The sequence below is a fragment of the Hippopotamus amphibius genome, chromosome 3 (assembly GCF_030028045.1).
Source record: "Hippopotamus amphibius kiboko isolate mHipAmp2 chromosome 3, mHipAmp2.hap2, whole genome shotgun sequence".
Taxonomy (NCBI): Eukaryota; Metazoa; Chordata; class Mammalia; order Artiodactyla; family Hippopotamidae; genus Hippopotamus; species Hippopotamus amphibius.
In genome coordinates, this window is record NC_080188.1 from 16268674 (window position 1) to 16294442 (window position 25769).

The window sequence follows — 25769 nt, forward strand, 5'->3', positions numbered from 1 at the left end:
AGTTGAGGTTATTTTATGGAAGAGACATTGAGTCACACAGCAAATGAGCAATAGCTTGACACTTCTAATTTCTCTCTGATTCCAACAACCTCATTCAATTTTCTGCAGCTAGACTGACTGAAATTAGCCATGTTATTTTAACAAACACTAAAACTAAGAATTTTTTCCTCAAATTACAAATAAAATGTGGCAGCTTTTTATTTGCTTGGCATGGTCTTCACAAGTGATGTGTGATTTGAGAAAAGGCCAACTAGTTCACCAGTATAAAAAGATACTTTTTATCAGAAATTTAGGATTCAACTTTAAGTTCAACAAGGTGATTGATGTATAGCAACCTAGTCAGATAGAGACTTATCAACTTTCCATGGCATCTGCTTTTTACTGAAAGGCTGGCCACAGGACAACATACCCAGGAGGCTTGAGGCCCTCACACACTTACAGAGCAAGTGAGAAATTGCTCCACTAAGGCAGCCTTCGAGACTCTGGGCAATGACTGGAAAGTCAGCCACTGACAAAGGTACCAAGAGTATAAGTTCTGATCTCTCTCCAAGTCATAGGTTACTGACTTCTAAGTGATCTGTTAGAAGAATCACTGTTTGGAATTAGGCTCTTTTTTTGATATTTGACCACTGGCTCTTTCTTTTTCCCTAGTTCTGTGTTCAACCTGGACATGTAATTCTCTGGCAGTTTCTCTTTCCTGGTACTGAAGCCTAACTTGCATCTTCCATAAAATAACCTCAACTAACCCCTCTATCTATCTCATAGACTTCAGGACATCCAGATATCACCTACATTACTGTCTTTTCACTCCCTCTAGTCTCTTTTGATCTAAAAACGCCAGTTAAAAAGGTATCCATTTTCCAAAGGTCAATCAGGCTGCTATTTCTCCTCCCTAGAAAAATCTTTGAAGAAATGTTTTCTCAACCCCTCTGTAACCTCATGATTTGTACTCTGTGCACCTTTCTGTACCAATTATTATACTCTGTCTTTCAAATTTATTTTTATTTGTATTTTCTCCTGCCCAAAGTGGAAGATACAAAAAAAGGCAAGTAACAGCACATCTTGCTCATCCTTGTAGTCATCCATAAACTCTTAAACATATTACATAAACGAATTTCTGAGTTAGACTTGCGTGTTCAGCTCCTGCTGTCCCAGACTTCCATTACCACACAATGCTTTTCTATGGTAATTTTTTAAAAGAGGAATTTAGCTAAGTAAGAAAAAAAGTTCTAAAACATCTTGTCAAGTAAAAATATGAATTCCTCAAGATATATTGCAGTTTTTAGAACTACGCTCGGTGCGTTATACCAAACACACAAACATTTTTGGAAAACAGCAGGTTAAAAAGTCAAAAGGGTTTCCTATTTGCAGATATTCTTGGATATGACAATACCTACTTCTCCTAGAAGGGGTGTGGCACATTCAATCATGTTCCCTTTGCTTTAGAGAAACTCACAGGGTTCTTCCTCTCAAATGCATATTCAGGAAATTCTGGAATAAATTCTATCTAGTCTTCCATATTTGCATCTTCTCAGACTTGCTGAAAAGCTTGAGCTTATTAGTTACAGATAGGAAAGAGGAAGGAAAGAGACTTGTTTTTTTGTCCTCAAAATCCAGTGAGGTTTTTTTTTTTTAAACACAAGACCATTTATTAAGTTTTTCATCTGCCTCACCTGTTTGAAATACTAATAAAAGACCCAAGTTCAACATTGTATCAAGTTTTTTCCATACATTTTTTAAACCAATAGTATAATGCTATATTATAATTAGATCAAATAGTTAAATAAATAAATAAATGTTCATACTTTAAGCTCAGCTGGAAATGTTTCCATATTTCTCTAGTCACATCGTGTTATACAATTATTTTCTTAATATTGGGCAGTTTTCACATACTGTGCACTGATTCAGAACTGGCATTTCCATTTCAAAGCAAATAGACACTAAACCACATGAAATAAATCCAGATTATGATTTTGATTATTTTGTTTAATGTCACTCATGACTGAGAACAGTTGCAAACACTATTCGGAGAAGGTTAACCAACTCTAGCTTTTCTTTTTTTTTTTTTTTTTTTTTTGGTGCAGCTTGTGGGATCTTAGTTTCCCTACCAGGGATCAAACCCAGGTCTACAACAGTGAGAGCGCAGAGTCCTAACCACTGGACTGAGCAGGGAATCCCCACTATTATTTGTTTTTAAACTTGTTTTGACAACACATGTATATGTCTTTAGCAGGGAAATGAAATTTCAATAAGCACATTGAGAGTTCACTTCAGATATCCAGCCAATACAGTGTCTGGAGTTTAGTTTTTATTACAAGATCTCTATAAATTAAAAAATAGCTGTTTCAGAAAGATTGAAAGAAAAAACGATGTCTAATGTTAGATTTTTCGTTGTGTTTTTTTTACTAGTTCATTCAACAACAAACACTAAGAATATCTACCACGTCAGGCAACCTTCTAGTCGCTGAGGATACCACAGTAAACAAAAACCAATAGAGATGACTGTCCCCATGGAGCATATATGCAATAAATAAATCATCTAGTGTATGAGCTATGAGAAAAATAAAGTAATTAGGGAGTAATGGGGTGGTGGGGGAGGGGTCGGTGATAATATTAACTTCAGTGCTCAGGGCCTCACTGCAAAGGAAACTTTAGAGGAAGAACTTGAGGGAGGTAAGGTACAAGCCATGTCACTCTCTGAGCACTCAGGGCAGAAAGAAGAACAAGTGCAAAGGTACCCAAAGAGGGGTCCTGCTTCTTATCAAGTCTATATTTGATAGAATAATAAAGTATTTTTCTTGTTCTATAATCTATCAGGTTATAATTTTCAATGTAGGGCCCAAGGGAGATGGAGGACGCTGGTGTAAGATTTTAGCCAATCCTCAAATCTGTTTTATGCTACTATGGCCCACAAGCCAAATCTGGCCCATTAAATGTGTTTATAAAGAAAGTTTTATTGAAACATAGCCTCATTCATCAGTTTACATATTCTCTGTGGCTGCTTTCATGCTACAACTGCAGAGTTTCTGAGCTCCCACAGACACCATATGGCTGTAACGATTAAAGTATTTATTATCTGACCCTTTACAGAAAAAGTTTGCTGATACTTTTTCTGTGGAACTCAGAATGCCATTAAAATCAGCATTACCTGCACCAAAGAGATGTGTGACCATGAGTTAAATAAAGCTCAGTAACCTCGGCATAAGGAATGGCTAGGCATCATTTTGTCTAACTAATGAGCATCTTAAACACCCTCACTATAGCCTACAGAGTCTAATTAGAAAAAGGAAAAATGGAGATGCTACTTGTGGTCTAATAAATATATGCTTCTTGGCCAGTTACACATATTTCTTTTAAGTTGTAGCAATATAATCATGGAGAAGAGCTTTTTAATTTCTTGGTGATATAATAAGCTCCTTTGTTTACTTTCCTAGCTACATCCTGGTATCCTGGAAAAAGACTTCGAAGTCAGAAACCTCAATTATTTTCTCTAAAATGGAAAAAAATAAAAATCTCAAAAAAGTACAGCCTCTAACCTTAGGCAGGTTCAGAATAAAAAGGATGGAAAGTCAGAGTTCTGATAAAGAGAGAAGGAAAATATTCTAACTATCCCAGAGGTGGCCAGTAATGATGAAGCTATCTCAGTGTGCCTGCAGCATCAACATACCAACCATGTCAAGAGTGAGGTACCACCAGAGATCACACAGGAAACCACAGCTGCTAGGGGCTCTGTACCCAGAATCTGCTAAATCTTCCAGTGATATTTTGAGAGCGCGCTGGGATCTCCCTAATCATTTAAATTCTACAGAAATGAAAGACTTGAGACTATTCCAGCTCACTATTTCATTCCACCAGTGTGTGTAGTTGAGTAATGACTCATACCTTTGCAATCTGACTATGCATTTACCAATAATACCAATGACCGATGAAAAGTAGACACAATTAACTACTTTGTCATCCTAATGGAACCAGAAAGGAGTGAGACAAAATACGTGATACTAAGAAGTACTCTGCTTCAGTTTAGTCAACACCTAAATTGCTAAAGGGATGCAATCCTATGAAGTAGCAACCATGTAATTACTAACCACAGAAGTGTTCAGCTTTCTCTTTTTTTTTTTCTTAAGAAATATCATTCCTTTTCCCACTAGTCAACTGATGCTTCTGCTGGTAATTTTTTTGCTAATAAAATTTATTTTAGGTGAAAACAAGGCTTTCTAGAAATGATGCACCTTCTCAGGGGAAGAGTAGAAAAAATCAGCACAACATAGGGACTCACCACAACTACTTAAACATAAGAGATTTAATCCCTAAATAATTTAATAATTCATGAGAAACATTCCCAGTAAATATTTCAAAAGAACATTCAAAATTCAGGATGTCCGAAATTCTGATTAAATATAATCCCTCCCCAAAGATTTCTCAGTACTGTAAAATGCTTAAGGACAGAAGTTTCTTTGTCAACAAGTGAAATGATAAATCTGTTTTAAAAGTATAATATTCAAGGGACTCTGACCTTTTGTGCAACATTCAAAACTCAAAACAATATATCAATAACAGTGAAGCCTAAAATCTAACAATGACATCCTTTCCCCTAACTACAATAAGCCTTGTATTCCCAAACAGAACACTGTTATAACATGAACGAAAGCCAAACAGTGTGGGCCGAGTAATACTAACTCAATCTGTGTTGTTTTTCTTTGCTACAAATTGAGACACAAGATAGTGCATTTTGGTGCAAAATTAGAAACCAACATCAAGGACCTAGATGTGAAATCAGAACTTTCAGTTTTAATTTGCTATGCAGAACCTTAACCCAGAATTCCATACAGGATAGGGCACATGTCCCTCATTATATCTAAAGAACAGCATTTGCAAAAGTGTATTGAAAGTCCCTAAAAACTGTCTCTGTATGCCTGGGGGGTGGGGAGGAGCAACAGCAACCTAGCAGGTTTAGAAATGGATACACTTGGACTTCCCTGGTGGTGCAGTGGTTAAGAATCCGCTTGCCAATGCAGGAGACATGGGTTCCATCCCTGGTCTGGGAAGATCCCATATGCCAAGGAGCAACTAAGCCCGTGTGCCACAACTACTGAGACTGCATGCCACAACTGAGCCTGCATGCCGCAACTACTGAAGCCCACACGCCTAGAGCCTGTGCTCCACAACAAGAGAAGCCACCGCAGTGAGAAGCCCACACACCGCAACAAAGAGTAGCTCCTGCTCGCTGCAACTAGAGAAAGCCTGCACACAGCAACAAAGACCCAATGCAGCCAAAAATAAACAAATAAAGCTATTTAAAAAAAAGAAATGGATACACTTGAATTTTTTAAAATATGCCACTTAAGGGAAAAAAAAAAGAATACATACATACCCTTGGGGACAGAGTTTGTCAAGCCATCCCGATTTAACCTTCCTTTCAGACGAGCCATAAAAACAGGCATAGGGAGATATCACATTTGAGGAAAGGACTGATGACTCAGCATTTCCACTTGTGGAGCTTAGTGGATAACTGTGCCTATTAACAGGGTCCAAATTCACTGCTTTTTGAGTCCTAGATTTAGATGGCTTTGAGTTTCTTCTTCTTAAACTCTGAAAGCACTCTTCTACGGTTGAATATTCTGATTCTGAGGTAGAGTCTATAGGAAGATTGTTTTTGTCCTCTCGAGGTACCCAGATATCTTCTACTTTGTCTGTACTTATATTCTCCGTCCTGTTATCATATATGCTAAATGGAAAAAGAAGGATGTTAATGTTTCCCAGGGCTATATGTGACTTAAGCCATCAGTTACTTTTTCTATTTATAAACAACCAATCACAGAAATTTAAGGCCAGGAGAAACCTTGGAGTTCAATTAATGCATCTGATAATTTTTGAAACTCTTCCTGAAAAACAGAAATCTCTCATTATACTAACACATATTTGAATACTACTCCAAGTAGTATATTTTTTCTTGTGTATCATTTAATCTGACCTGTTTATTTGGGGGGTTGGGTGCAAGTGGTACGAATGCAGACTGCCATATTCTCTGCATCACAATTTAAACATCTTCACCAGCACCAGTAAGTGGCCAACCACTTAATGGGCAAGATCATGAACCTCATGGAGAGAGGCATCGGAGATCTTATTTCCACATCGCCCCTTCTCTGACTCTCTACTAATTGACTTCAAGGACCTTATGTTCCAACATAAGGTAATAAGAAGTACATCTGACCGGTGGGAGCTTTAGTATCATTTTGCATCATTAATGCGAAAAACCTGCACCACACTGCTAACTAGAAAACAAGAAAGGGCCAGGGTACCTTCAGAAGGTAAAAGCTGCATAACAGATGATATTTACTGGAACACATAGTTGCTAAGTATATTCCTATAGATTTAAGGAATGACACACAGATTCACCCAGCCATATGTGTATAATAAAAACTCATTACAAAGAAGTTTTTGCTAATCATTAAAAGAGATGCCTAGGAGTCAAATTACATCCCTCTGGACACGTGTTCTGAAAACCATTGCCTCCTTAAAGAAAGACTTAACTTGGCCCCTTCTACATTCTGCATTGCAATACGTTCATATCAAATGCTTACTGAAGATTCTCAATTATTTACTCTCAACTTAAGGAAACCCGCAACAGTGTCAGCCTTGGAGAATGGAGGATAAAACAGAAGGCAAATGTTAGGTAATGCCGCACTACATCAAGTGGTAATAAAGCTGAGAGAAAAATAAAACTTAAGTTGGCGCTTTACAAACTCTGTTCAATCTCATCTGCGTGTGATCCAAATAACTGGATAATTTTTGAGCTGCTTGTCAATGCTGAACGTCTAACAAAAGGACACATTACATTTGTAAAAACTTTGCACCTCACATAGTGACATTTTTGGCACTGCTCCTTTCTTCTTCACGTTAAAGTAACTTACTGTCTTTAAAGTGCAAACAGGGTCACCACATATTTGCCACTTGGGGAAGGGGAGAATGGTTTCAATTAGGAAAAGACAAAAATAACGTGCTACAGAGTCAATGTACTGACTCTAAGTTCAACTATCGAGATGAGTGCTGTTATCAAAAGAAAGAATTTGAACTTACCAATGTAAACCATTTTCTTAGAAACACAATATGAGCAGGAATTCAACACTGTATATCGTATAACATTTTATTCAAAAGAACTAATCATAATCAATCACGTCCTCATACCTTGATTTGACAAAAAATGAGTTTCTTTCAGTAGTTGTTTCCCCTTTGAGCGCTTCTTCCTGGCTCCAAAATTCATTCTTTATGGGTCTCTTCTGTAAAATAAATACATCCTTTTTCTTTTAGGGTAGCAATATGCTACAACGTTTTACAACATCTGGGTTTAGTTTTATTAAACAAATGTCTACTTGTTTAGGCCAATTTTCAATAAAAACCATTTAATTAGGGCACCTATATTAAACAGCTTTTTGATGCCTTTTCAATATTTAATTTGTCATTAATAACACATCATTTCAACGAAGAAGAACAGAAGATGCTAAGAATAAAATGTATTTACTTTCACTTTCCCACTTACCTTTTGTCTTCCAACTTCTCTTTCATCATGACCAAGAAATAAATACCAAAAGAGCACAAGGACTGGAGAGGAAAGACTAAGTGATAAACTGAATAACTAAGATACCGAAATAGTTAGAAGTCTATCTATATTTGGGTATAGGCAAAGTGAAATCTAGTGGCTCTTATTAGTTTGCTTTTGCTTTTTTACAGGGGTTTGTCTTTTTTTTAAGTAACTTGCGGTAAGTTTTGAAAACCCACTGATTTGTATTCCTAAAATCAAACCGAAATGTATTTTTGTGATATATTTTTAAAGATATAAATTTGCCATGATTTTACTGAGCAGAATTTCACTGACTGGAACTTTCTTTCTTCAATACAACACATTCTTCAAACAGCTTAAAGGAAAATGAAGAAGCATATATAGGCAGAAAAGGAAAGAACTGAATATGGAAAAAAATTCAAATGCATGGGACTAACCTTGGAATTTTCTAGTCTCTGGAAGAGAGAGTTCTCTCCATAAGGTAAAATGGAAGATGAATTCTCCTCATTTGTATCTTTTGGGGGAATTACAGGATGAGAATGGAAAGATGTGAATAATGAGAAATATTGTTTAAAAAAAAAAAAGCATGTGTTTATTTTATAGCAATATCACAACTTACACTTTATTCTCTGAGTCCAAAATTATGGTCACAATTCTTATCCCCAAATCAACTCTAACCATGATTTTCTCACTGTATACACTCCTCACTTCACAACCAAGACATGTCACTCACTGTTTCCCAAAGTGTGATGTGTCACATATGTCCTTGCTAACCTCTAAGACCCACGTTAATATAACTAAGTACATTTCCCTACGCAATGGCAATTGTCATGATCTGTTTATAACGTTAACTCCGAAATCTGAGGTTAGTTTTAATGGCAGAAAATTAATCTTAATGCTATAATAATTTTCAACAGTCATTAAAAGTTCACTAACATATAAGCTAGATGTTATAGCATTCAAAATGCCAGAATCCACTTAATATAATCCCTCTAATACCATAACTACTAACGCACCTGTAAATAAATTATTTCAAGAGAATTCCCATAATCCCTGAATTATACCCATCTACAAGAAAGAATTCTCAACACTTGTGTTTCCTGCTGCGGCAATTTTTTTTAAAGGTTCAGTAGCCAAGTGTTTGCTAACAGCATTGAGAAGAATGTTCCTGAAATCAAACTGAAATGTATTTTTGTGATATATTCTCAAAAAGAAAGAAAAGCCTCTGTCAATGAGCAGTTGACCAGAAGAGCGATGTCAGCCCTGTCCTGTTACCGTGGCAAAATTCCTTTCCATAAATCTATGCCCTGTAGCTCAGACTGTCAGAAACCACATAATTTAGTTAAATACCTTCGACTGTGGTTAATGATACATGAAGCCTGTAGAAAAAAATCTTTTTATATTAGTATGTGCAAATTTCCAGGAGTTTATGTATATACTACTGTCTTCCATTCACTTACCTTTAAAAGTGTCTGGAGTACTCTGAACCCTGGTAGATAGTTATTCCCACTACTCCCTATTCCACAGGTGGGCTGCCTTGTTAATTGTGATTTTAACACATTTGAGACTATCAAATGAGTACTAACTAATCTACAGACTTTAAAAGCTGAGACTCACTTTGCTGTGCCACAGATTTTCCAGTTGAGGTAGCAACATTTCTTCTCTCACAGAAATAGCTTAAGGCAAAGGGAAAAATAGATAAGTTAAAATACATACGTAAAAATAGATGTTACTATCTTGAGTAAAGGATTAATTGTAGGCACATATATTCTTTTTGGTCAAAAAACCAATATTCAAAAATAAGTTTGATTTTAATAAACAAATACAATGGCCAAATTCCATAAACATGTTTTTTTAAATAGCCTTAAATGAAAGGATTTTATTGGATTTTACAGGTGTTTGCTTCTCACATCTATAATTCACAAAAGTAAATGAACATATTTGCCCAAATATTTATGATCTTTTTTTGTCTTTAGCTTTACAATATTGAATAAAAAACTTGTTTGGCTCTAAGAGCATAATTTGAAAATACATAAGACCTTTTCTTAAAGATCTTACAGCAATGGGAGAGAGATACTACAGGTAATTAATTAGAATACAATATAACAGCAATGACAGAGGAAAACACTGTGGAAACAGTGGGTAATGAATACCTACTACTATATTAAAGAGTTCTATTTTTCCATTTAAATATAAGGATCAGGATAGTGTCCTTAACTACTCTTAAATATAAATATGCCCAAGGAACTACAGGAAAGAATATATATATAGTTATTTATTTATATCTATATAAAAGAACAGAAAACAATGAAATAGAATATATACAAAATTTAAAAATCACAGTAACCAAAAGCTGGTTCTTTGAAAAGATCAATAAAACGTATAAACCTCAGGGAGAGAAAATATGAATGAGAGACAGAAGAGACAAATTACAAACATCGGAAATGAAAGAGGACATCACTACAAATCCTACAAACATTAACGGGAAATTACAGATTACTAAAAACTTTATGCTGATAAATTCAACAACTTGTATGAAATGGAAAAATTCCTTGAGATACAAATAATCAAATATGAGAATAAATAGAAAATCTTAATATCCCTGTATCTATCAGAAAAATTGAATTCAGTAATTAATCAGCTACCCACAAAAAGCCCCAGGCCCAAATATTACACTGGTCAGTTCCACCAAACATTTAAGGAAGGAATAACACCAACTCTATGAAAACTTTTTCACAAAATAGGGAAGGAAGACTACTTCCTAATTTATTAAGGCCAGTATTGCTGATACACAGCCAGTCAAAAACAAAACAAGAGACAAATATCCCTCATGAACTTGAGATGCAAAAATCGTCAACAAAATATTAGTAAATCAAATTCAACAATACATAAAAAGGATAGTATGTTATGACGAGGTGAGATTTACCCCAAGAAAGCAAAGTTGGTTTAACATGGAAAAATTAATATAATTCATCAAATTAAGAAAATAAAGGAGAAAAACCACATTCTCAAGGCAAGAGATTCAGAAAAATCAACTGACAAAAGTCAACATCCATTCGTGATGAAAACTATTAGCAAACTAAGATTAGAAAAAAAACTTCCTCAACCTAATAAAGGGCATTTATGAACAACCAACATCATAATCAATGATTAAAGACTGCACCATTTTCCCTAAGACTGGAAGTATGGCAAGGAGGTGGGCATTCACTAGTTATATACACATTAGTTCAGAGGCTGCAGTCAGTGCAACAAGAGAATAAAAAGCATGCAGATTGTAAAAGAAGGCCTCTTAAAAGCACAAGGCTTATAAGCCTTCTGTATCTAATCAATAGGAAATCCTAAAAAATCTACCTAAAACCTAAAAGCGTCTCAAACTGCTAAGCCAGTCTAGCAAGGTACCAGGATAAGGGGAAATATTTTTAAAAATCAATAATATTTCCAAACACTAGGAATGAACAATTGGAAAAATAGTTTGAAAATATAACTTCTACAATAGCATACAGAAACATGAAACACTAAGGGGTAAATTTATCAAAATATGGGCAAGATCTGCATGTTGAAAACTCTAAAACATTGCTGAGAAAAATTAAAGACCTAAATAAACAGATATACCATGTTTATGGATTGGACGACAATATTGTTAAGATCTCAATTCTCTACATATTGATATATAGCATCAACATAATCCCCAACAAAATTCCAGTGGGCTTGTTTACAGAAATTAACAAGGTGACTCCCAAATTTACATGTAAATAGGAACAATTTAGAATGGTCAGAATATTTAAAAGCAAGACAAAATTGGAAGATTAACACTATACGATTTCAATGTTTAGTGTAAAATTACATCAATCAAATTTGTGTGGTATTGATGAAAGGACAGATATATAAATCAATGGAATTGAACAAAAAAATCCACATATATTCCCACACATCTATGGTCCTATAATTTTTGAAAAAATATGTCATGGCAATTCAGTGAGGAAAGGATAGTCTTTTCAACAAGTGTTGCTGGAACAACTGGATAGCTCAATAAAAAAAAAAAAGAAATGAATATTAACCATTACTTTATACCATATACAAAAATTAACTTGAAATGGAGTTTAGGCCTAAATGTTAATACTAAAACTCTAAAACTTCTGGAAAACACCAGGAGAAAAATTTTGCAACCTTTGAGTATGCAAAGATTTCCTAAGTAAGTTACAAAAATCACCCCCCCAAAATAAAAGAAAAAGTTGGACCTCTATGCTGTTACATATTTCTGACAAACGACTTGTTTCCAAAATATGAAAAGAATTCTTACAATCTATTAATAGGAACGATTCAATTTAAAAACAGACAAAAAATTAAATAGACACTTTACAAGAGGACACACAAATGTCACACTAACCACTCACTCATTAGAATGAATAAACTTAAGGTTGTAAATACCAAGTGTTAGAGAGTATGTTGAATAACTAGAAGGTTTAAATACTGCTGGTAGGAATGTAAAAGGGTACATCCACTTTGGAATACTGCTTGACATTTTCTGATAAAGTTAATTTAAGCTCCCGGCTATCCAATCCATGAAACTCAGAAGAATTGAAAACATATATCCATGGAAAAAATTTTTGTGGTCTTTCTTCATAGCAGTTTTACCATCAATAATCAATAACTTAAAACAAACTAAGTATACATCAACAGGTGAGTGATAAATGGTGGTATAAGGACCCAAGGGATTACTACCAAGCCTGAGGGGGAGAAAAAAGTAATAAAAAGAAAAAAACTAATACTAAACATAATAATATGAATAAATCTCAAAGTCATGCTGAGCGAAAGAAACCTGGCACAAAGATTACATCCTCTATGATTCTATAAGGGAGTGTGAAAGAGGGATGGTCTATAAAAGGACACTAACAAATGCTTAGGAGTGATGGAACTGTCATTTCTTGACTATGGTGCTAATTTAATAGGTTTACACATCTTTCAAAACATCAAATTATATGCTTTGAATTGGTACAGTTTATTATGCAAATATTATACCTCAGAGAGTTATTTAAAAATGAATTTAGCAAACTTACTGTTTATAGGGTTGATACATAAAATATAAACTATATTCCCAAATATCAGCAAACAAAATGAAATATTAAAAGTGATACCATATACAAGAGTATAAAAAAATATAAAAACCCAGGATTAAATCTAACAAAAGATTTGCAAGAACTCATTCCTGAGAAATCATTCCTGAGAAAATTGAAGAAAATCTAATTAAATGGAGGAATATATGGAAGTCTGAATACTGCAAAGATGTCAACACCACCTATATTAATTTGTAGAACCAACGCAATCCCAATTAAAAGAGTTCCAAGGGTGGGTGTCTATGTGGAATTTAACAGGTTGATTTTTAAGTTTATATGAAAAAGCAAAAGGCCAAGAATAACTGAGACAATGAAGAACAAAGTGAGAAGCCTTGCTCTGCTAGGTATCAGGATTTTTAAAGCCATGGTAATGAAGATACTACATCATTGATAAAAGGACAGATAGATTAGTGAAGTAGAAGGAAGAGGGCATAAAGGAACCCAATATTCATTTAATTTAAAACAAAGATGTCAGTCTTGAGCAATGAACAGAGCATGTTCTTAATAATAAGAAGATGACTTGGATATCCATTTGGTATTTTAAAAAAAAGGAAAAAAGCAACAACAAAACTTTACTCCTACCTCAAACCATACCTAGAAATCAATTCAAGGTGGATTATAAATCCAAACATGATAGGCCAAACAATAAAGATAGAAGGTAAAATAGAATATCTTCTCTGTCTTAAGATATGAAAATTTCTAACTCTAAAGGATAGTAATGGTAAATTTGACTAACTTAAATTTAAGAACTTTCATTAACTCACTATCAAGGAATTAAAATTAAGCAATATGTAGAACTGAAAAAGATATATTTGACAAAGGGCTCATAGTCATCGTGCATCAATAGCGCTTAAAAATCATTATAAAACACAGAAAATGTAATTCAAAACAACAACCCCCTCCCCCAAAATAGGTAAACGACTTCAAAAGGCACCACATAAAAGAAGAAAGAAACATGGTCAATGACCAATAAATGCATTAAAAGGTGCTCGATTTCGCTAGTCATCAGAAACTACAAATTAAAATGGCAATGAAATATCATTACTCACCCACCTGTATGGCTAAAATGTTTTAAATAATGAAATGCTGTTGAGAGTATGAGACGAAAGGAATGCACACACACAGCTAGTGTTAACATAAGTGAACACAAGCACACAATGATGAGAGCCACTTTGCATCACCTACCAAAGTGGAAGATAGGCATATACTGTGACAGCAACTCTACTCTTAGGTATATTCAACAGACATGCATACAGACATGCTCCAAGAAAAACCACCCAAATGCATGTCAACATAAAAAACCACACAAAAGAACAACATTCAACAGCCAAAACAACAAATTGACATGCAGCCACATGGATGCATCTCAAAAAAATCAGGCTGACTAAAAGACACCAGACACAGAGTCCCTCCCATCAGCAAGCACACATGAGCCTCCTAGATAGCTTCCTCCACAAGAGGGCAGACAGCAGTATTAAGCAGTATCAAGCAGTATCAGCAGTATTTCGTCTTGTGGAATTGAAAACCACAGCCACAGAAAGAGAAAATGAAAAAGGAAAGGACTTTGTACCAGATGAAGGGACAGGATAAAAACCCAGAAAAACAACTAAATGAAGAGGAGATAGGCACCCTTCCAGAAAAAGAATTCAGAATAATGATGGTGAAGATGATCCAGGACTTTGAAAAAAGACTGGATGCAAAGGTCAAAAAGTTTACCAAAGACCTATAATTAAAGAGCAAACAAACACAGATATGCAACCCAATAACTGAAATGAAAAATACACTAGAAGGAACCAACAGCAGATTAACTGAGGCAGAAGGATGAATAAGTGACCTGGTAGACAGAATGGTGATAATCACTGCTGCAGAAAAGAATAAGGAAAAAAGAATGAAAAGAACTGAAGACAGCCTAAGAGACCTCTGGGACAATGTTAAATACGCCAACATTCCCATTATAGGGGTCCCAGAAAGAGAAGAGAGAGAGAAAGGACCCAAGAAAATACTGGAAGAGATTATACCCTTCCCTAACATGGGAAAGGAAATAGCTGCCCAAGTTCAGGAAGCACAGAGCGTCCCAGGCAGGATAAACCCAAGGAGAAACTAGCCAAGACATATAGTAGTCAAGCTGACAAAAATTAAAGACAGAGAAAAGTTATTAAAAGCAACAAGGGAAAAACGACAAATAACATACAAGGGGACTCCCATCAGGTTAACAGCTGATTTCTCAGCAGAAACTCTGCAAGCCAGAAGGGAATGGTACGATATATTTAAAGTCATGAAAGGGAAGAACTAACAACCAAGAATACTCTACCCAGCAAGGATCTCATTCAGATTCAATGCAGAAATCAAAAGCTTTACAGACAAGCTACAGCTAAGAGAATTCAGCACCACCAAACCAGCCCTACAACAAATGCTAAAAGAACTTCTCTAAGCAGGAAACACAAGAGAAGAAAAGGACCTACAAAAACAACAACAAAACAATTAAGAAAATGGTAATAGGAACATACATATCAATAATTAACTTGAATGTAAATGGACTAAATGCACCAACCAAAAGACACAGACTGGCCGAATGGATACAAAAAACAAGACCCATATATATGCTGTCTACAAGAGACCCACTTCAGACCTAGGCACACATACAGACTGAAAGTGAGGGGATGGAAAAAGATATTCCATGCAAATGGAAATCAAAAGAAAGCTGGAGTAGCAATACTCATATCAGATAAAACACACTTTAAAATAAAAAATGTTACAAGAGACAAGAAAGGACACTACATAAAGATCAAGGGATCCATCCAAGAAGAGGAGATAACAATTATAAATATATATGCACCCAATATAGGAGCACCTCAATACATAAGACAAATGCTAACAACTATGAAAGAGGAAATGCAAGGCAGAAACAGACACACAGATGTAGAGAAAAAACACATGGACACCAAGTGGGGAAAGTGGGGAGGGTTGGGGGGGAATGAAATGGGAGATTGGGATACCAAATTGTACACTCTAAATATATGCTGTTTATTGTCTGTTCACTGTATCTCAATAAAAGTTCTTAAAACACCCACTATGGAAAACAGTTTGGAGGTTCCTTAAAAAGCTACAAATAGAACTACCATATGATCCAGTCATGCCACTACTGGGCATATACCCAGAGAAAACCATAATCCAAAAACAAACAAGTAGCATAATGTTCATTGCAGCACTATTTACAATAGCCAGGACATGGAAGCAACCTAAATGCCCATCAGCAAATGAATGGATAAAGAAGATGTAGCATATATATACAATGGAATATTACTCAGCTATAAAAAGGAATGAGATAGAGCTATATGTAATGAGGTGGATAGACCCACAGTCTGTCATACAGAGTGAAGTCAGAAAGAGAAAGATAAATATTGTATGCTAACTCATATATACGGAATCTAAAAATGGTACTGATGAACTCAGTGACAAGATAAAAACAAGGATGCAGATGCAGAGAATGGACTGGAGAACTCAAGGTTTGGGGGGGTGGGGGGTGAAGGGGAAGCTGAGACGAAATGAGAGAGCAGCATAGACATATATATACTACCAACTGTAAAATAGATAGCCAGTGGGAAGTTGCTGTATAACAAAGGGAGTTCAACTCGAGGATGGATGATGCCTTAGAGGACTGGGACGGGGAGGGTGGGGGGAGTCGAGGGAGGGAGGGAATATGGGGATATGTGTATAAATACAGATGATTGAACTTGGCATACCTCAAAAAATAAATAAATAAATAAATAAATAAATAAATAAATAACAAAATAAAATAAAAAACAAATTATCAACAACAACAAAAAGTTCTTACAACAAAAACAAACAAAAAGATACCAGACACAAAACATTACTTGCCGTATGCTTCCATTTATATGAAATTCTACAATAGGCAAAACTAATTTACAGTGAGATCAGTGGTTGCCCAATGCAGGTGACAGGGTAATTTACTGCCAACGTGCAAAGGCAAATGTTGAGGGGATAGAAATATTCTATATCTTGAGTGTGGTAGTGGTCACGTGGGTATATATATCTGTCAACCTTGTCAACCTATATATTTAACATCAGTCTATTTTATTATATGTAAGTTAGATTTAAATAAAGCTGGTTTACACATGTGTGTTCACATATATCATTTATATATGAAATACTAGACAATGTTGAAAATATGAAATATAATAACAGTAGAATGGATATCATGATACATCCATATGATGAAAGGTTATACAGCAGTGAAACTGAACAGTCTACAACCACAGGTACCAACATAGGTAAGTATCAAAGTTAAGTAAAATGAGCTTCACTAAAAGAAGACTTACTATATGATTGCATTTTTAAGTCCACAAAACAGTCAAAACTATAGTATATTGTTTGGGAGATACTTAAGAGGTAAAACATTTTTAAAAGCCTGAGACTCATCATCATTATTTAAAGTCAGGATAGAAGTTGTCTGTGGCAGGGGAGGGCATACAAGTTTACCAAAGCGTTGCAAAATAATTCACCCTTTATTTGTTCATTATCTCCAGATTCTTGACACTGTTATATGGCTATAATTGTTTCCTCAAATTTGTATCTCACTGACACAAATACATATTAATAATATGAACCCCTGAGTAAAGCAGCACTCAAATTTTCTACATCTTTGGTAACTTGTGCTAATAATAAATACTGCTAGTTCTTATTAAGCATTTACTATATGTCAGACACAGGTCTCAGAATTTTCTAGATACACACACACTCATAAGCCGTGTGTGTGTATACACACAAATACCCAAAGAAGTAAGAACTATCATTATCTGCATTTTTTAAGAAGACAATTGGCACACAAAGCAGTTAACTTACTTTTCCACAGTCACACAGTTCCTAAGTAACTAACCTGGGATTCAAACCCAGGCAGTCTAGCTCCACAAGCCCTACTTTAAACCACCACACTTAATAAAAAAACTCAACCTTAACTTACTGGGAAAAAAAAATGCAAATTTAAAAAAAAAGATTTTTGAACTCTCTTAAAGCATACTTTGTTGGTTTTACTTTTAGTCTTATAAATGTAAGGAAAAAACTTTGAGATGATTTTTATTGATTTCACTATTCAATATCCACCTGCAAGCAACTATCAAATCTATTAACCAAGTTCATTTGACCTACTGTAGATGAAAATGAGCTCAATACAGGAAACAAGCTGTTTTGAAAACTGGTGATTAGCAATTTATAGTATCATTTAACTATGAATAAATTATCACAAGCTATTTTATATTCTAATACCTATTATGCTCAAAGTATTTTCTAAGGGGCTTATATAGCTATATCTCATAGTTCACCCTCCTAATAGCCCGTTGAGTTACGACCTGGTGTCCTAATCCTACTAATAAAGAAAGTAGGTTCTTCTGGCCCAAATCACACAGCTAGTAAAAGGCAAAACCAGCATTCAAGGTCAACTCCGTCTTGTGTGCACAACCCATATTCTTTCCTTTCTGCCTCTTTCTGCCCTATTTTTTCCCCCATCAATTATCCTAGAAACTGCAGATTGCTTTTAAATTTGAAATATAAAGCATGGTTGATTTGTAAAAATTAAAAACCCACTAAGAAAAGCAGTAGTTATTATCCTCTTGTTGTTATGCTTTGGTGATCTTGGTCATTATCCAAAGGTTCTGAGCCTAGTTTCCTCGCTTATTGAAGGGGAATAAAAACAGGGTCTGCTGCTTAGGAATATTATAAGGACTAACACAATGATGCTTTTAAAGAGCATAAGGTGTGTCCTCTACAATGTAAAAACACAGCTAGAATGAGCCAATTGTTATTTTTTTTTTTTTATTAGAGAAAATAATGGTTGGTCTTCCTGGTAAACTGAATATGCACAACTGTTTCTTAAAGCCCTTAAGTATGAGCACTCTTCATTTGAAATAGTGAAAAGTGTCAACCACCTAGTAGCGGAATAAACTGTGTTTCTTAATTTAATAAAATACTATACAGCAGTTATTGCATAAAATAGTGCATGGATGTGAACAAATCTCAAAAATAATATTAAATGAAGCACCAAATTGCAAAAAAATAACTGATTATCAACATGAATCAATACACCTACAGAGGTTACTTGTTCACATATTTTTTAAATCACTAAAATTGCCAAGATATGCAGTGGCATAAAGGTTAATTAATGTTAAAGATATCTTTATGATCTACACTTACCTATTACTTAGGCAAGGCAGTTATGTCAAAAAAAATAATCAATTACACACCCCAAATGGACCATATCATTATACAGAATGTTTGTATTAAAAAAATGCAATTCTTACAATTCATAACAGACTAACCACAACAGACTAACAATAGGTCATCATAGGATTAAATTTAAAAGAAAAACACCACGATCATTAGGCAGCAGTTGAAAACTGCCTTGAGGTTACATAATGTCTAAATAAAACATGCAAATCTGAATTAAGAAAACACAAGAGTGTACTAACTACATACAGCACAGACCAAGAATGTGAAATGTATAACGCACAGATAATTACATCTCAATCTACAAAGCTCCAAAAAATGTCCTTAGGATAAGAATAAATAATTACAGAAGGATTATAAGACAAAAGTCCACAGCATTATCAACTAACAGAAGCTGCAGTTCAAAATATATTTTTCCCAACAAAGCAGGGCTTTTTAAATTATGAATAATGAGTACACATATAATGTCTTCTCACTTGTAAAAAGTATCGAGCAGATAGATACTTTTCGCTTTTAACAATAAATCAAATGATTAACTTAATTGTGTCATTATTTAGATATACAAGTCAAAATTTTGCAAACACTGAAATAACCCATTTTTCACAGAATTTATATAAAGATATTTTAAAAGAAAAAAATCTGAATTTTAGAACGCTCAGAATTTTCTTTTGCTATAATATGAAATGTACAGTTTTTCTTGAACATGAAAAGGATGGGATGAGCTTTTGTGTTTTTCTAACTCGATATAGCAAACAACAGCTTACTATTTTTCTGTACATTTTTCGTTCATATGTATTTCAATATTAAAGTCTAAAATAGCTAAAGGAATTTCTCTAAGTAGGAAACACAAGAAAAGGAAAACACCTACAAATACAAACCCAAAACAATTAAGAAAATGGTAATTGGAACACACATGTCAATAATCACCATAAATATAAATGGATTAAATGCTCCAACCAAAAGACACAGACTGGCTGAATGGATACAAAAACAAGACCCTTCTATATGCTGCCTACAAGAAACCCACTTCAGACCAAGGGATACATATAGACTGAAAGTAAAGGGATGGAAAAAGATATTCCATGCAAATGGAACTCAAAAGAAAGCTGGAGTAGCAATACTCATATCAGACAAATTAGACTTTAAAGTAAAGACTATTACAAGAGACAAGGAAGGACACTACATAATGATCAAGGGATCCATTCAAGAAGAACATATCACAATGGTAAATATCTATGGCCCCAACATAGGAGCACCTCAATACATAAGGCAAATGCTAACAGCTATAAAAGGGGACATCGACAGTAACACAATAATAGTGGGAGACTTGAACACCCCACTTACATCAATGGACAGATCATCCAAACAGAAAATCAATAAAGACACACAAGCTTTAAATGACACATTAGACCATCTCGACTTCATTGGTATTTATGGGACATTCCATCCAAAAACGACAGACTACACTTTCTTCTCAAGTGCACATGGAACATTTTCCAGGACAGATCACATCTTGGGTCACAAATCAAACCTCGGCAAATTCAAGAAAATTGAAATCATATCAAGCATCTTCTCAGACCACAACACCATGAGACTAGATATCAATTACAGGAAAAAAGCTGCAAAAAATACAAACACATGGAGGCTAAAGAATTCACTCTTAAACAACCAAGAAATCACTAAAGAAATCAAAGAGGAAATCAAAAAATATCTAGAAACAAATGACAATGGGAACACAACAACCCAAAACCTATGGGACGCAGCAAAAGCAGTTCTAAGAGGGAAGTTTATAGCAATACAGTCCTACCTTAAGAAACAAGAAAATGATCGAATAAACAACCTAACTTTACACCTAAAACAACTAAAGAAAGAAGAACAAAGAAAGCCCAAAGTGAGCAGAAGGAAAGAAATCATGAAGATCAGAGCAGAAATAAATGAAAAAGAAAGGAAGGAAGCAATAGCAAAAATTAATAAAACCAAAAGCTGGTTCTTTGAGAAGATTAACAAAATTGATAAACCATTAGCCAGACTCATCAAGAAAAAAAGGGAGAAGATGCAAATCAACAGAATTAGAAATGAAAAAGGAGAAGTAACAACGGACACCTCAGAAATACAAAACATCATGAGAGACTACTACAAGCAACCTTATGGCAATAAATTGGATAACCTGGAAGAAATGGATAAATTCTTAGAAAAATAACAATCTTCCAAGACTGAACCAGGAAGAAATAGAAACTATGAACAGACCAATCACAAGTATGGAAATTGAGGCAGCGATTAAAAATCTCCCAACACACAAAAGCCCAGGACCAGATGGATTCACAGGCGAATTCTATCAAACATTTAGAGAAGAGCTAACATCTATCCTTCTCAAACGCTTTCAAAATATCGCAGAAAGGCGGAACACTCCCAAACTCATTCTACGAGGCCACCATCACCCTGATACCAAAACCAGGCAAAGATGTCACAAAAAAAGAAAACTACAGACCAATATCACTGATGAATATAGATGCAAAAATCCTCAACAAAATACTAGCTAACAGACTCCAACAGCACATTAAAAAAATCATCCACCATGATCAAGTGGGATTTATCCCTGGGATACAAGGATTCTTCAATATACGCAAGTCAATCAACGTGATACATCATATCAACAAATTGAAGGATAAAAACCATATGATCATCTCAATAGATGCAGAAAAAGCTTTTGACAAAGTTCAACATCCATTTATGATAAAAGCTCTCCAGAAAATGGGCATAGAAGGAAACTACCTCAACATAATAAAAGCCATATATGAGAAACCAAAAGCCAACATCGTTCTCAATGGGGAAAAACTGAAAGCATTCCCTCTAAGAACAGGAACAAGACAAGGGTGTCCACTCTCACCATTATTATTCAACATAGTTTTGGAAGTTTTAGCCACAGCAATCAGAGAAGAAAAAGAAATAAAAGGAATCCAAATTGGAAAAGAAGAAGTAAAATTGTCACTCTTTGCAGATGACATGATATTATATACAGAAAACCCTAAAGACTCTACCAGAAAACTGCTAGCACTCATTGATGAGTTTAGTAAAGTAGCAGGATACAAAATTAATGCACAGAAATCTCTTGCATTCCTATAAACTAACAACGGAAGAGCAGAAAGAGAAATGAAGGAAACTCTCCCATTCACCATTGTAACAAAAAGAATCAAATACCTAGGAATAAATCTGCCTAAGGAGGCAAAAGATCTGTATGCAGAAAACTTTAAGACATTGATGAAAGAAATCAAAGACGACACAAACAGATGGAGGGACATACTGTGTTCTTGGATTGGAAGAATCAACATTGTGAAAATGACTGTACTACCCAAAGCAATTTACAGATTCAATGCAATCCTGATCAAATTACCAATGGCATTTTTCACAGAACTACAGCAAGAAATCTTACGATTTGTATGGAAACGCAAAAGACCCCGAATAGCCAAAGCAATCTTGAGAAGGAAAAATGGAGTTGGTGGAATCAGGCTTCCTGACTTCAAACTATACTACAAGGCCATAGTGATCAAGACAGTATGGTACTGGCACAAAAATAGAAAGGAAGATCAATGGAATAAGAGAACTCAGAAGTAAGCCCAAACACATATGGGCACCTTATCTTTGACAAAGGAGGCACAAACATACAATGGAAAAAAGGCAGCCTCTTCAATAAGTGGTGCTGGGAAAATTGGACAGCAACAAGTAAAAGAATGAAATTAGAACACTTCCTAACACCATACACAAAAATAAATTCCAAATGGATTAAAGACCTCCATGTAAGGCCAAGCACTATAAAACTCCTAGAGGAAAACATAGGCAGAACACTCTATGACATCCATCAAAGCAACATCCTTTTGGACCCACCTCCTAGAATCATGGAAATAAAATCAAGAATAAACAAATGGGACCTCATGAAACTTAAAAGCTTTTGCACAGCGAAAGAAACCATAAACAAGACTAAAAGGCAACCCTCAGAATGGGAAAAAATAATTGCCTGTGAAACGACGGACAAAGGATTAACCTCCAAAATATACAAGCAGCTCATGCAGCTTAATACCAAAAAAGCAAAGAACCCAATCCACAAATGGGCAGAAGACCTAAATAGACATTTCTCAAAAGAAGACATACAGATGGCCAACAAACACATGAAAAGATGCTCCACATCACTCATCATCAGAGAAATGCAAGTCAAAGCCACAATGAGGTATCACCTCACACCAATCAGAATGGCCATCATCACAAAGTCTGGAAACAACAAACGTTGGAGAGGGTGTGGAGAAAAGGGAACTCTCCTGCACTGTTGGTGGGAATGTAATTTGGTACAGCCACTATGGAAAACAGTTTGGAGGTTCCTTAAAAAACTACACATAGAACTACCATATGATCCAGTAATCCCACTCCTGGGCATATACCCAAAGAAAACCATAATCCCAAAAGAAACATGTACCATAATGTTTATTGCAGCACTATTAACAATAGCCAGGACATGGAAGCAACCTAAATGCTCATCAACAAATGAATGGATACAGAAGATGTGGCATATATATACAATGGAATATTACTCAGCTATAAAAAGGGATGAGATGGAGCTATATGTAATGAGGTGGATAGACCCACAGTCTGTCATACAGAGTGAAGTAAGTCAGAAAGAGAAAGACAAATAGTGTATGCTAACTCACATATACGGAATCTAAAAATGGTACTGATGAACTCAGTGACAAGAACAAGGATGCAGATGCAGAGAATGGACTGGAGAACTCGAGGTTTGGGGGGGGTGGGGGGTGAAGGGGAAGCTGAGACGAAGCGTGAGAGTAGCATAGACATATATATACTACCATCTGTAAAATAGATAGCCAGTGGGAAGTTGTTGTATAACAAAAGGAGTCCAACTCGAGGATGGATGATGCCTTAGAGGACTGGGACGGGGAGGGTAGGAGGGACTCGAGGGAAGGTGGGGGGGAGTCGAGGGAGGGAGGGAAAACGGGGATATGTGTATAAAAACAGATGATTGAACTTGGTGTACCCCCCAAAAAATAATAAATAAATAAAATTAAAAAAAATAAAAAATAAAAATAAAAAATAAAGCCTAAAATAGTGGTATCCATTTTTAATGTCTATGTACATCTAGAGAAAAATATCTAAGATTTTTACTTTTAATAAAAAGTTCACAGAAGGCTGGAGACTTCAGGTTTAGAATTCAAATTTTTGAAAAGCCCTCATACAGTCACTATAGTACCTCAGTCTTACAACAAGCTATAACAGATATACTCCAATCACAGTGCAGCCTTGCATACCTCCTCCCCTTTACTTCTGCTTCCTTATTTTTCCTTCCCCAAAAACATTCAAAGGCATGACACCTAGAAGACAAGATTTTGTGACTGCACCAAGGATAAAATACTTACATGAAAGATGTATGAAAAACATTAAACTGGGGAGGAAGATAAGAAAGGTACCTCTTCAGTAGCTAAAGATACCTGTTCCTGCTTTGAGCACTAAGAAGGATCCTCCTAGAAGGATCACAAGACACACCTATGACTTCCAGGGAAGGGCAGCTGATGGGACTTGCTTTCTGCTTGGAGACCTCTATCGGAGACCTCCAGGTGAGCTGATAAGGAAGCAGCTGGCTCTTCAAGCCTACTTCTGACCTGGCCCTCAAGAAACAGGACTTAAGGGACTTCCCTGGTGGCGCAGAGGTTAAGAATCCACCTGCCAACGCAGGGGACATGGGTTCGGGCCCTGGTCCGGAAGATCTCACATGCTGCAGAGCAACTAAGCCCATGCGCCACAGCTACTGAGCCTGTGCTTCGGAGCTTGTGAGCCACAACTGCTGAGCCCATGTGCCGCAACTACTGAAGCCTGTGCACCTGGAGCCTGTGCTCTGCAATAAGCGAAGCCACCACAATGAGAAGCCTGCACACCACAACGAAGAGCAGCCCCCACTCACCACAACTAGAGAAAGCCTGCATGCAGCAATGAAGACCCAATGCAGCCAGTAAATAAAATAAATTTATTTAAAAAAAAAATAGGACTGAAAAAGAGATCCTGAGGTCCAGCGTTCAGCAAAGCCCTACCCAGCCCAACCTTCCCAAAAGGAACAGACAGGGATTCAGGGAAGAAGCCCAAGGCAAGGACAAAGACAATCCATTTGACTGGCAACTCAATTGCATCAGATAAACTGGCAGGGGGTAGGGGGTGGGGGTCCATGTCCAGGGAGATAGAAACAAAGCACTTCACAACAGAAATATACATCCAGCATCATGTTCCTTTCAACACATGAAATTTTTAAGGAGTAAAGAAGTTATGCCAAAATCATGTCCACAAAGAAATATATTTATATGGTACATCAAGGAATGTACTAAACATTGTGTAGATGTTATTTGCTTAAAAAGAATCTGATTATATAATCCACAGTTTCATTTTTTTGTTTGTTTTTATAACTTTATTTATTTTATTTATTTATTGGCTGCATTGGGTCTTCGTTGCTGCACACGGCCTTTCTCTAGGTGCTGTGAACGGGGGCTACTCTTCATTGTGGTGCACAGGCTCCTCATTGTAGTGGCTTCTCTTGTTGTGGAGCATGGGCCCTGGGCACGTGGGCTTCAACAGTAGTGGCACATGGGCTCAACAGTTGTGGCTCACAGGCTCTAGAATACAGGCTCAATAGTTGTGGCACACGGGCTTAGTTGCTCCATGTCATGTGGGATCTTCCTGAAGCAGGGATCGAACCCGTGTCCCCTGCATTGGCAGGCGGATTCTTAATCACTGCACCACCTAGGAAGTCCCCACAGTTTCATTTTAAAAGTAATATTATAACACCATAAAATCTTGCAATTACTATC

The 25769-nt window shown here is 35.8% G+C and overlaps 1 protein-coding gene across 7 annotated transcripts in view; it reads right to left on the minus strand.

The window, feature by feature from the left end:
• The window catches only part of ARAP2 (ArfGAP with RhoGAP domain, ankyrin repeat and PH domain 2), a 185097-nt gene that overhangs the window by 141312 nt on the left and 18016 nt on the right, over nt 1-25769 (minus strand). For all 7 annotated transcript variants that reach the window (XR_009052505.1, XM_057725653.1, XM_057725654.1 and 4 more), the window contains 4 exons: nt 9176-9234; nt 7996-8072; nt 7186-7277; nt 5372-5725 (listed from right to left, as the gene is read on the minus strand). Coding sequence is in view for 6 of the 7 variants with exons in the window: in XM_057725653.1 (XP_057581636.1) it covers nt 5372-5725; nt 7186-7277; nt 7996-8072; nt 9176-9234 (582 nt within the window). In the remaining variant the exon portion in view is untranslated. The remainder of the gene's footprint in view (nt 1-5371; nt 5726-7185; nt 7278-7995; nt 8073-9175; nt 9235-25769) is intronic.